This window comes from Eleutherodactylus coqui, chromosome 7, assembly GCF_035609145.1.
Source record: "Eleutherodactylus coqui strain aEleCoq1 chromosome 7, aEleCoq1.hap1, whole genome shotgun sequence".
NCBI classification, from domain to species: Eukaryota; Metazoa; Chordata; class Amphibia; order Anura; family Eleutherodactylidae; genus Eleutherodactylus; species Eleutherodactylus coqui.
Genome location: NC_089843.1, coordinates 73,838,326 through 73,850,661, shown reverse-complemented (window position 1 = coordinate 73,850,661; position 12,336 = coordinate 73,838,326). Strand labels below are relative to the sequence as shown.

The window sequence follows — 12,336 nt, the reverse complement described above, 5'->3', positions numbered from 1 at the left end:
GTAATATTTAATGTACCATATAATGTACTGAAATTCTAAGTGGAGTGAAATTGGGGGGATCGCAATTCTGCCATCTTGTTTTTTCACTGTATTCACTGCAGCAAAAATGATATGATAACTTTATTCTGTGGGTCAGTATGATTACTACAATACTAAATTTATACAGTTTTTTTTATTTTTGGCTGTACTATTAAATTTTTTTTTCTTTTCTAGATATTCTATTCTTTGCTGCCATCCTCTGACAGCCATAACTTTTCTATTCTTTGTTGACATAGTTGTGCGAGGGCTCATTTTTGAGGGGTGTCTTGTAGTTTCTATTGGTACAATTTTGGAGTACATTTGACTTTTTGATTTTTTTTTTGATTTTTTTTTTTAAATTACATTTTTTCTTGGAGACTCACAGCGGTCAGTTGATCTCAGTATATACACATAGAGGTGAGGTAAATTGTTATGCCAAATTTCACACTTGTACAACACCAGGAGGCATATTTCCCTTTTCAGCCGCAGTTCTCTGGCGCGGCGTATTCAGCCAATCAGCTGGCTGGAATCGGCACCACGTGACTACACAGCGTGCACGCGGATTGCCCTTAGCAGCCGTGTGCACTACACACTACAGTTAAGCAGACGTGCACTACACTTAAGCAGCACGGGGTTAGGTTTAGGGTTAGGGTTACCTAACCCTAACCCCAACCCTAAACCTAACCCTAAACACTAACCCCAACCCTAACCCTAAACACTAACCCTAAACCTAACCCTATACCTAAGCCTAAACCCTAACCCCGTGCTGCTTAAGTGTAGTGTGTAGTACATGTCTGCTTAACTGTAGTGTGTAGTGCACACGGCTGCTGAAGGCTGAAAAGGGTAATATGCCACCAGGAGGGGTGCACTTATTTTTGCAATTAGCATTGAATAATCGAGTTGTGATTCTTTTACTTTTCCTATTTAGGACCTTAAGAATGCTTGTGCAAAATTTCATGATAATTAGATTTCATGAGACTTAGATTAGGTACATTACACAGGGGTGCCAATACTTTAGCCCTTAGCATTAAATAATCGAGTTGTGACCCTTTTATTTTACCTATTTAGGACCTAAAGAATGCTTGTGCCAAATTTCATATTTGTACGACACCGGGAAGGTATATTATATAGAGAAAATGTCTAATAAAACTCTGTGCTTCTCCCTTCAGAAAGCAAAATCAGAGCAAAGGAAATCTAAAAAGAAGCGGAAAGAAAGCTTCACATCTTCCAGTTGGTTGGAAGAATAAAAAGAAACAGAAGAGACAGAAGAAAAAGAAGAAAGCGACATAACCTCAAACCAACTGCAGTTGTGTAGAACGTTCTACTGTCTTGTTCCTCTGTGTTGCACCATGTTATCTTGTATTTTGTCACATCTTTGTAACTAATAAACCAACCAAAGCAATTTCTTTCCTGTGATCTAAAAATTCAATTAGGCTACTTATGTAGACGACCAACGTAAACTTGACCATCAGATCAATACACCCTACATTGTATCTTGTTAGTACATACATATGTATGTACTATGTAAGGGATGTGTTTTTAAAGGGTTTTCTGGGTGCTTTTTTAAAAAATGACAAATGTCGTAAAAAAAAAAAAATAATTCTTCAAGCGCCAGCCGATCCAGCGCGGATGCTACATCAGTCTTCTTCCAGTCTGTTTTTACAAACTGCCAGCAATACGTGGCAGCACATCACCACTGTAGCCAATCCAAGGCCTCAGTGTCTTGCATGCCATACTTACCGGCATGACTGAGCAGTGACAGGTTGGCATGGATGAAAGTCTTGCTATGTTCCACACTCAACATGCACATTTATTCAATAGGTAAGATGGAGATGAACCAAAATCAGGACTATCTGCAACAGGGAGAAGAGATCTATACATTTATCCATTCTGTTTCACCTGTACTTCAGTTTATAAATCCTGATAGAATACTGACCAAATATTCAATGTGTGAACGAGGCCTTGCATGTATCACCTATGTTCTTTTACTAATCTGTTTTTATCTTCTGATTTTGTAGATTTTTTTTACTGTCTTGTGTGTACATGACTATTTGGGCATCCATCTCGCCTGAGCTGCAGTTAAAACGACCCACAGGTTTTGGAACAAATTTCTTCCCCCAGGACAATAGAGACAGAGGGGTGGTATATTGGCTGCAGTTGTTCTTCTCTGTTGCCACTCCAATTTGTTGACTATGGGCCTCATTTTTTAGACGTCCAAGATGGCTGCAGCAAATTTCTGACTATCTAAACCACACCATGCACTGCTCTGATTGGCCACTGAGCAGCTCTGGTCAATTAGGAAGCAGATATAGTGTATTGGTATTCTAACACTACCAATGCTCTACGGGGGATTAGATGGTTTGAAGATTTTGTTGGCCATTTTGATGGCCAAAACCGGGACCTTGAATTGGTGGATTGGAGGGAAGGCAGAGAACAACAACTACATGTTATATACCTCCTCCAAGCCTGGGACAGAATTTTGTCCTGAAACCAAAGGGTCGCGTTAACAACATTGCGATATATACTTTACAGAATCCTTATGGACCATAGGAGGCAATAGACAATACCTGAACCACTGACTTTTGTTGAAAAGTTTTCTCAACATGCTCTGAGACTTGTGCAGACGTCATTGTGCAGGGGGGTGGGGAGTAGGTGAGCTGTGATTATCACATATTGTAAATGGTGGATCCAGTGTTATCTATTTATATATGTGTTGCCTTTCATTCTAATTCTGCCTGTGATGATGATGAGATGTCTGCTGAAAAGTTTTCTTCACAGAACAAGAAGTGTCAAACTATGATTAGGGATAGAGTTCAGAGTGAAAACTGCAGTATATGAGGATGCCCCAACAATGTCTGGACTGCTTTTATGATCAATTTAGGATTTACTTTAATTGAAAACAACAGTGTAGTAATCTTCTAACAAAAACACAGTCGACTGTTGAGCACTTAAGCACCTGTCAGTCATCCCAAAGATTATCACTCCTCTGCTTTCACACAGGAGCAATAATCACTCGCTGAATGGAAGTGGAGCGACTGCCTGTTTACATGGGATGATTAAGTCTGCATAAAATGAACGGCAAATGATACGCAAATTAATTATCGTTGGTTGTTGAATCGTTGGCCGTATTTACACTCAATGATTATCATTCAATTTCGCACGTTCCAATCTGACCAACAATCATTCCATGTAAAAGTGTCCTTAGTGATTGAAAACTTTTGAACTGTAGCGTAACTTATGTTGGTTCACACTGCATTTCAGTGTAGCCCTGCCTTACTGTATTAGGATTACATGCGAAGAACTGAAAACTGCATTCAGATGATACCATTAGTCCTACGAAAACCCCTTTGGTCTCCATTTGGCCAGGTTTCTTCTCTGCCATTTTTGGCGGAAAGAATAGCAGCTTCAACTATTCCATTCTATCCAGAAAAAATATCTGAAAGGAGCGGAAACTTGGTCAAATAGAGACCAAAGCTCGCAATTTGGGTCTCCATTTGACTAATCAAAGCCTGTGGTTCTGTCTGAATGTCCTTTCTGGTGATTTGGAAGGAACCTCGAGACAGACAGGCTGGGAGTGTAATTAAGCTCAGTGTGAAGCCGGCCTGTGCAAGCTCATACTCATTTCGAAGAAGTTATTTGTGGTCAGGGTTTGTAGTAAATCAATTACAATGTTATCTAATCTGTCTGATCTAGCTCCATCACATTTCAAATCTTTCATGAGTTATTACACTTTAGCTTCAATAAAAACACAAAAAAACATATTGGCAAGCGTGAGATGATAGTGATGAGCACCTTCAGCAGTGCCCTGGATGACGTGGCTATGGCACCACCATGACCCGAGTCGTCAACCGCAGACCACGGCAACTTTGGCTCACGTCCCAAAAACCTTTCATCTGGTGGTGCTCTAGGTGCGCTGAGCAGCTGTGGAGAAAAATCAAAGCTGCCCGCAGACTTCCCCCACTTTAAATTTATGCTTAAAACTTATAACCTAGCCCTTCACCATGCCAAACAAGTTTATTTCATCTCCCTTGTCTTCTCACTATCCCACAACCCCAAACGACTCTTTGAGACTTTCCACTCCCTCCCGAACCCCAAAGAACAGGCTTCCATGACGGATCTGACTACTAGAGAACTAGCTGCCTATTTAAAAAAAAAAAATCAACAACATCCGAAAAGAAATCTCCAAAAACTGCATGGCTAGCCCCGATCCCAGTCTCCTCATCACTGCGTCCATCACCTACTCACTTTCTATGTTGGAACCAACGACAAAGGAAGAAGTCTCCAGGCTGCTTTCCACTGCCTGCCCCACCACCTGCACTAGCGACTCTCTCCCCTCTCACCTCCTCCTGTCCCTTTCCCCAGCTCTCATTACTCACCTTGCCACAATCTGCAACCTCTTCCTAACCTCTAATACCTTCCCCTCCTCATTTAAGCAATCCATCATATCCCCTCTGCTTAAAAAAACAACCCTTGATCCGACTGATGCTGCCAACTACCGACCCGTTTCAAACCTCCCCTTCATCTCAAAATTACTAGAACGCCTGGTCTACTCCCGCCTCACACGCTTTCTCTCTGACAAATCACTCCTCAACCCCCTCTAGTCTGGTTTCCACTCTCTACACTCGACCGAAACTGCCCTCACAAAAGTATCAAATGACCTGATGATGGCAAAGTTGAGAGGTGACTACTCCCTACTAATCCTCCTTGACCTGTCTGCTGCATTTCACACTGTTGACCATTACCTCCTTCTCACTATGCTCTGCTCTATTGGTCTAAAGGACACTGCTCACTTCTGGTTCTCCTCCTGCCTCTCTGACCGCTCTTTCAGTGTCTCCTTTGCTGGCTCTACCTCTCCTCCACTTCCTCTCGCTGTCGGGGTAACCCAGGGCTCGGTCCTTTAGTCTTCTTTTCTTCTCTATCTATAAAGCCCCAATTGGTCAAACCGTCCACAAATACAGCCTCCAATACCATCTCTACGCTGATGACACCCAATTATACACCTCTTCCTGTGAGATCTCTGAACCATTCCTCCAAAATATCACAGACTGTCCGCTGTCGTCTCTAAAACTATGTCCTGCCTTTCTCTCAAACTTAACCTCTCTAAAACTGACTTTCTCGTCTTTCTGCCTTCCAAACGACCTCCCATCAACATCTCCATTCCAGTGTCTGGCACCATTCTAATCCCCAGACAGCACGCCTGCTGCCTTAGGGTCACAGTGGACTCTGAGCTCTCCTTTAACCCCCCCCCCCCCCCCAAGACCAATCTCTGGCCCAAACATGCCACCTGCACCTCAAGAATATTGCTAAAATACGTCCGCTTCCCACCACGGACATGCTAAAGACACTTGTGGTCGCCCTCATCCACTCCCGACTTGACTACTGCAACTCACTATTCATTGACCTCCCCCGCACCAGACTCTCTTCACTCCAATCCATACTAAATGCGGCAGCTAGGCTCATTTTTCTATCCAGCCGTTATTCAGACGCCTCTGCACTATACCAGTCCCTGCATTGGCTGCCCATCCACTGCAGAACTAAATTTAAACTCCATAACTTCACCACAAAGCTCTGCATGGCGCCGCACCACCATACATCACCTCCTTCCTGTCCGTACACCACCCAGCCCGCTCACTCCGATCCGCTAACAAGATCAGACTAAACACCCCTCTAATACGAACCTCACATGCTCGCCTACAGAACTTCACCAGAGCAGCACCCATCCTCTGGAACGCTTTACCCCAAGGCATCCAGACAATTCCCGATGCACAAAATTTCAAACGTGTCTTAAAAACGCACCTCTTCAGGGAGGCATACCAAATCTCCTGACCTAGCTCCCGCCCCTCCCTATGACTCCCCACACTTTCTACCCTGCCGATCACATACAACCTCTACCCTTGCACCCCCTAACCGCCCCATCCTGTTAATAACTGAATTCCACATGAAATCCCTTACTGCCTGTATTCCTCATGCCTCGCTCCCGCCCCCACCTCTGTACCACCCCCACCCCCTTTATTTCAAACTGATGGCATTTCAAATGTAATTGTTGTATTGTTTGCATTTCTACTATGCTTGAAAGCGTTGCAGAATAAATTGGTGCTATACAAATAAAGATTATTATTATATTATGTTATTTTGGAACACACATCTTGGACATATGCCGGGAAGAAAAATCATTGCATCAAATCAACCTTTCACCTATCTATTTAAATGTGTGTACAGCACGGTGATGGGGAGGATGATAGTGCTGAAAGGTAGCAGATTACTTTATGCCTCAATCCTGTAATGAGGGGGACCAGGTCTATATTATATGATGACTTTTTTTTTTAACTATTGAAATGGAGTTGAAATGCACTGGACATTGCATGAACTATTCTCATCTGTGAAAACGAATCAGAATAGGAAATGCATCCATTTCTTTTATAGCCATATTGAATATAATGGGTTTGTGTGAAATCGATCAGATATACAAATGTGAAAAAGGCCTTTGTGACTAAGCACTAAATATGATCTGAACTCCCATCATAAATTGTACCTTTTATTCTCGTCCGTTATGTTGCAGAAGCATTTTGGTTGTACTGTGTTACCTTGAAAATAAGACCCTATCCTATAGTAATGTTTGCCCCATAAGTGGCACAGGGTCTTCTTTTCTGGGGATGTCTTATACTTACATATCAGGCGCCATCCGAGTCCCTCCCACTGGTCTCTCCAATTCCGTCAGGCTTACTTGCAGTTCTCAACGCCGACAGAACATTGCTTGCTGGTAACGGGGTTTTGTAAACCCCACCTCCAGCAAGCAATTGCTCTGATTGGCTGAGCAGCAGAACTCGAGAACCAATCAGAGCAAGTGCTCGCTGAATCAATCACAGCCATTCAATGAATATCCTTTTCACTGGGTGGCACAAAATGTAATGATTTTCTCATCATCAAATGACAATGGAAATCTGATAAACAAGGATTAATGATTGGGTGCACAGACCCGAATGAGCCTTGTTCGTTCTTGGAAGGACTATAAACTCTGTCTGAGCTATAACAATCGCTCATAGTCTGGCTGGCGCCCTCTGACAGCGGGGTGGCATCACTTTGTTGTTGTAATATCGTATAATTCCCTCTACTATATGACACATTTCAGAGCACAGCATATCTGAACTGAGACGCAGTATTCTTTCTTTTAGGGTATGGACCGAGTAAGTTTGAAATTTAATTTTGGCTTAAAAAAATAGCATTGCACCCACATTTTACCCTAGGCACATTAATTGTATAAGCGTTATGTTCTTCTCTGCTGACCCTCCAACCTGTTGATTCTGGCCCTCCTTTTCAGCTGTCCAAGACGGCTACAGCAATCTTCTGACTATCTTAAACACACAATGCACTGCTCTGATTAGCCAGTGCTGATCACATGAGCAGATCTGGCCAACTAGAATGTTGACATAGATAACCAATGCACTAATATTACAAATGCACTATGGGGAAGATTTTGTTGATGTCTTCGATGGCCAAAAATGGGACTTTGAATCGGTGGAATAGAGGGACGACGAAGAAGAACAGCAGCAGCTTATTTACCCCCTCCAATCCTGAAATAAAATTTTGTTGTGAGACCGGAGGGTCGATTTAACAGTATTTCAATATGTGCTTTACAGCATCCTTATGGACCATAGGAGACAATGGACAAGACCTGAACCATTGACTCCTGTAGGAAAGTTTTCTCAACATGCTCTGTGACCTGTGCAGAAGTCATTGTGCAGGGGGGGAAGAAGGTTAGCTGTGATTATCACCTATTGTGAATGGTGTCTTCAGTGTTATCTATATGTATGTACTAGCTGATATACCCGGCTTCGCCCGAGTTAATTTGGTACAGGTGTTTACCCGTTGTTCGCAGAGAAAATTTCATGAAGTCATGGTTACTTTAGAGGAACCAAGGAATAAAATATGTATACATATAGAGGAGCGTTAGATTCTCCTCAGACTGCATGTACCGATATACCTCTGCAGAATGTGCAACCCGTCCCACTCTCCTCCCTTTTTACCCTTTTTATCCAAATTTAACGCAGACTGGAGGTTGCAGCCCTTTCTTAGCCTAAAAGGTATTCTCCATACCTGCAGTCCATGGCCACTTCCTTATGCACTTTACAGCCTTTCAGTATATGCACACAGAGGTCAGTTAGATTCTGCTCAGTATATACACATAGAAGTGAAGTAGATTCTCTTCAGTATATGCATATAGAGAAGCCTTAGATTCTCCTCCGTATATAAATTATTTCCATGGGCTTTATGGTTTCTGAGAAAAGATCTCATGTATCGCGGATTTTTGCGTAGTTTTTCACACTCCTTATTAAATATTGAAGTTGTGACCCCTTTATTTTTCCTATTTACGACCTAAAGAATGGTTATGCCTTAAACTAACAATTGCAAATCTATACGCTCCAAACTCAGAACAAATACCATGGTTAATAAAACAACTTGAAATACTTAAACAATTTGCTGAAGGACATATAATCTTAGGAGGAGACTTAAACGTCACCATAAACCCTCTGTTAGACTCCTCCTCGGCCCGCTCCCAGATCTCGCAGGCTAAACTAAAGAGACTTGGCAAGTCGCTGCAGGAGCTGGGCCTGGTGGATGTATGGCGATTATCACGGCCCTCCTCCAAGGACTTCACCTTCTATTCGCAAATACACGCTTCCTTCCAAAGGCTGGACTATGTCTTCGCCTCCTCCGGCCTCCTACACAGCCTCAGAGAGACTAAAATCGACACTATAACACTGTCGGACCACGCCCCTGTACACGCCGACTTCATATTAGGCACTGAAGCACCCCGCGAATGGAAATGGCGCTTAAACGAATCCCTGTTAGATTCTACCGACGAGAGAACGCGCTTAGGGCTTCTGATAGATGAGTTCTTTAAGATAAACCGAAAAGACAATCCCAAACTCCCATTGATTTGGGAAACTCACAAAGCGTTCACTAGGGGCCATCTAATTGCGCTGGGTTCCAGAATTAAAAAGCAAAAACAAAAAGAGATAGACAATTATCTCTCAAGAATTGCTAAACTAGAACAAACAACTAAATTAACCCAGTCCAAAGCGAACCTAGATGAACTAACTATACTAAGGAAAAATCTGCGCTGCTGCCTTAACAAAGCGTTTAATAAAAAACATCTCTTCCTTAAACAGCGAATATACGCGCATGGCAACAGGGGAAGCAAACTGACAACAGCCTTGCTAAAGAAGGCCCGATCCAGAAACCATATCCAGATGATAAAAACACGTTCAGGGCCAGTAGTCTCCTCATCCTTAGAAATAGCACATGAATTTCAACACTTTTATTCCCAACTTTATAATCTAGAGGATAGCGAGACCTCGCCAGTCAGACACAAAGTTAAAAGCCAGATTGACTCATTCCTGAACTCCCTAAACCTCACAAAACTTAACAACAAAGACACCGCTACCCTCTTAAACCCAATTACAATAAAAGAAGTAGAGGAGATAATAGACTCGTGCCCCCAAGGAAAAAGCCCAGGGCCGGACGGCTTCTCAATAGCATATTATAGGACCTTCAAATCACAACTGACACCACACCTGACAGAAATGTTCAACGCCCTTCTTGAAGGAGAAAAGCTTCCCAGACAAGCACAGGAAGCACATGTCACATTAATTCATAAAGAAAACAAGGATCCCAAAGCTTGCGGCAGCTATAGGCCCATTTCTTTGATTAATCAGGACATGAAGATATGGGCCAAATTATTAGCCAAAAGACTGGAAGATTTTATCCCAGCCATCGTAGACCCCGAACAAGCAGGATTTGTGAAAGGCAGAGAGGGCAGGGACAACTGCATACGCCTATTACACGCAATAAAGTACTCCCAAAAGCACAACATCCCTTTAGCATTGATTAGCACCGATGCCGAGAAGGCCTTTGATAGGGTGGACTGGACATATATAGAAAGGGTACTCTCCAATTTTAACTTCCCAGCCCCCTTCATCGCCGCGATCTTCTCAATATACACAGAACCCCACGCCAGGTTAAAAATCAATGATATACTATCTCCCCCCTTTGACATCCGCAATGGCACCCTCCAGGGTTGCCCCCTCTCCCCCACTCTTTTTATATTGGCTATGGAACCCCTCCTTCAATGGGTGAGACAAGACCCAGTGATAAAGGGCTTGAAAATAGGCAAACATAAGCTCTCGGCGGCAGCCTTTGCGGATGACATAATGTTTATCGTAACAGAACCGGAGAGAAGTATTCCTAGACTTACATCCCTCTTAAATGACTTCGGCGCCTTTTCAAATTTTAAGATAAACTTTTCCAAGTCAACAATACTAAACATCTCGATACCCAAGAAACATCGCAATACTTTAAAGGCCAGCTCACCCTTCTCTTGGTCGGAGACATCGGTAGACTACTTAGGCATAAAGCTCACCAAAAAAATAGAAAACCTATTTGAACAAAACTTCCTACCTTTAATTGACCAGGTAAAAGCACTCTTACGCTCCTATGACCTTCCAGCTCTATCCTGGTTTGGTAGGAAAAACGTATTAAAATCTTATATTCTGCTTATCGTAACATATAAACTCCGTCTGCTCCCTATACACTTACCGGTGTCCTTTTTTAAAACCGTACGGACGGCTTTCTCGGGGTTCGTGTGGAGGTGGAGGAGACCCAGACTGGCATATAGTTTGATGACTAAGGGAAGGGCCGAAGGAGGAATAGACCTCCCATCTATCCAAGACTTCTACAAAGCCACCCAGCTCAGATACTGGTGCGACTTAACTAACAATAATAAGGATCCATTATTGTGTGCTATCGCAGAGGAGGCACATGGAGACTTCTTCTTGGAGGACCTCTGGTTCCCAAAGAAAAACACATATAGAGCAAAAAACTTCAACCCTCTACTTAGAGGACCCTGCGAGATCTGGGACGGGCTGAAGGATTCCCTGGCACCTTAACCGTCACCAAAAGCGCCACTTCAGACCTTATACAGAATACTAGGTATCCCACAAAACTCAGGGATCTCCAATTTGTGGAAGGGAACATACAATAAGCGGATAGAAGACCTACAAGCGCTCGCCAGATGGTATAAAACCCCGCAGTGGCTGTACAACTATAAACTAGCTCCACACAACAGATGCTGGAGGTGTGATGCGGATGTCGGGTCCTACCTCCACATTTGGTGGGAGTGCCCAGGCATCACTCCCTATTGGAGAGGGATCGAGGAGATCCTCAGACAGGTTCACCCAAATCTTTCCTTGAGGGCAGACATGATCTTCTTATGGAAGCCCTCTAAGTCCTTTCATCCATTGAAAAATAAATTGACAGCCTTCCTCTTAGATACAGCCAAAGCGCTAATACCCCTACACTGGCTGCAAAAGACACCCCCTACCGTAACCCAGTGGAGGGAAAAAACAGAAATGCTGTGCAACATGGAGGAGATGTCGAGCTGGAATAAAGGCACGCACGACAAGTTCCTCCAAATCTGGGCCCCATGGAGAAATCTGAGACACAATTCTTAGACCCCCCTCCCCTATCTCCTCTACTCTTTTTGCTCTACCACATCCTCTGGCACCGCACGCCTGCCGACTCTCCCCTGTCTCTTTCCGTGTCCCGTCTGGAGGGAGGATTACCTTGACCGTTATGCTCAAGAACTCCCAGATAACACTAAGTCGGGGGGGACCTTCAGACCCTGGACATCCGAAGCTGAGTAAAGTGCCGCAGCCAAAATTGGGACCGGAGCCCTCGCTGTCCCGGACTAGGTAAGAACCACATCACATACAGGAGGAAATAGGACTCTTCATCCATATGTCTCATACCTCCTAACCCTCTACCGTAGCTACTCACTACACCTCCTTAACCTCTACCCCCTCCCCCCCCCCTCCATCCCCTCTACCCTTTTCCCCTGTATTCTACCCAGTTGATATCTCCCGTTCCAAACGCGGTTCCAAAGCCACATGGTTAGAGAGTTTGCAGTCAAGTTGAACAACTATTGAGAGACCGTCCCATAGCTGTTTGATCTGGTTTTGAAACTGATGGTAGTAACTCTGTAAGTTCAGAATGTTGAGAACGGAATATACTGCAGCTTTGTCTGTATTAGTTAAATTGCTGGCAATGTTCATGCTAAGACAAGCTTTTCCATCATTATCAGGAATAGCAGACAATTTTACTTGTATGTAACCCGACTTATTGTAAAAACTAATAAAAATTGATTAAAAAAAAAAAAAAAGAATGGTTATGCCAAATTTCAAGCTTGTATGACATCAGGAAGTTAAAGAATTAGATTAGGTACATTACATAGGGGTGCACTTACTTTTGCACTTAGAAATG

The 12,336-nt window shown here is 43.3% G+C and overlaps 1 protein-coding gene across 1 annotated transcript in view; it reads left to right on the top strand.

The window, feature by feature from the left end:
• The window catches only part of ZCCHC4 (zinc finger CCHC-type containing 4), a 32,277-nt gene extending 30,853 nt beyond the window's left edge, over positions 1-1,424 (top strand). Inside the window, exon 13 of the mRNA XM_066573219.1 lies at positions 1,188-1,424. Coding sequence (XP_066429316.1) covers positions 1,188-1,308 — 121 coding nt within the window. The 3' untranslated portion in view covers positions 1,309-1,424. The remainder of the gene's footprint in view (positions 1-1,187) is intronic.
• The last annotated feature ends 10,912 nt before the right edge of the window (positions 1,425-12,336 follow it).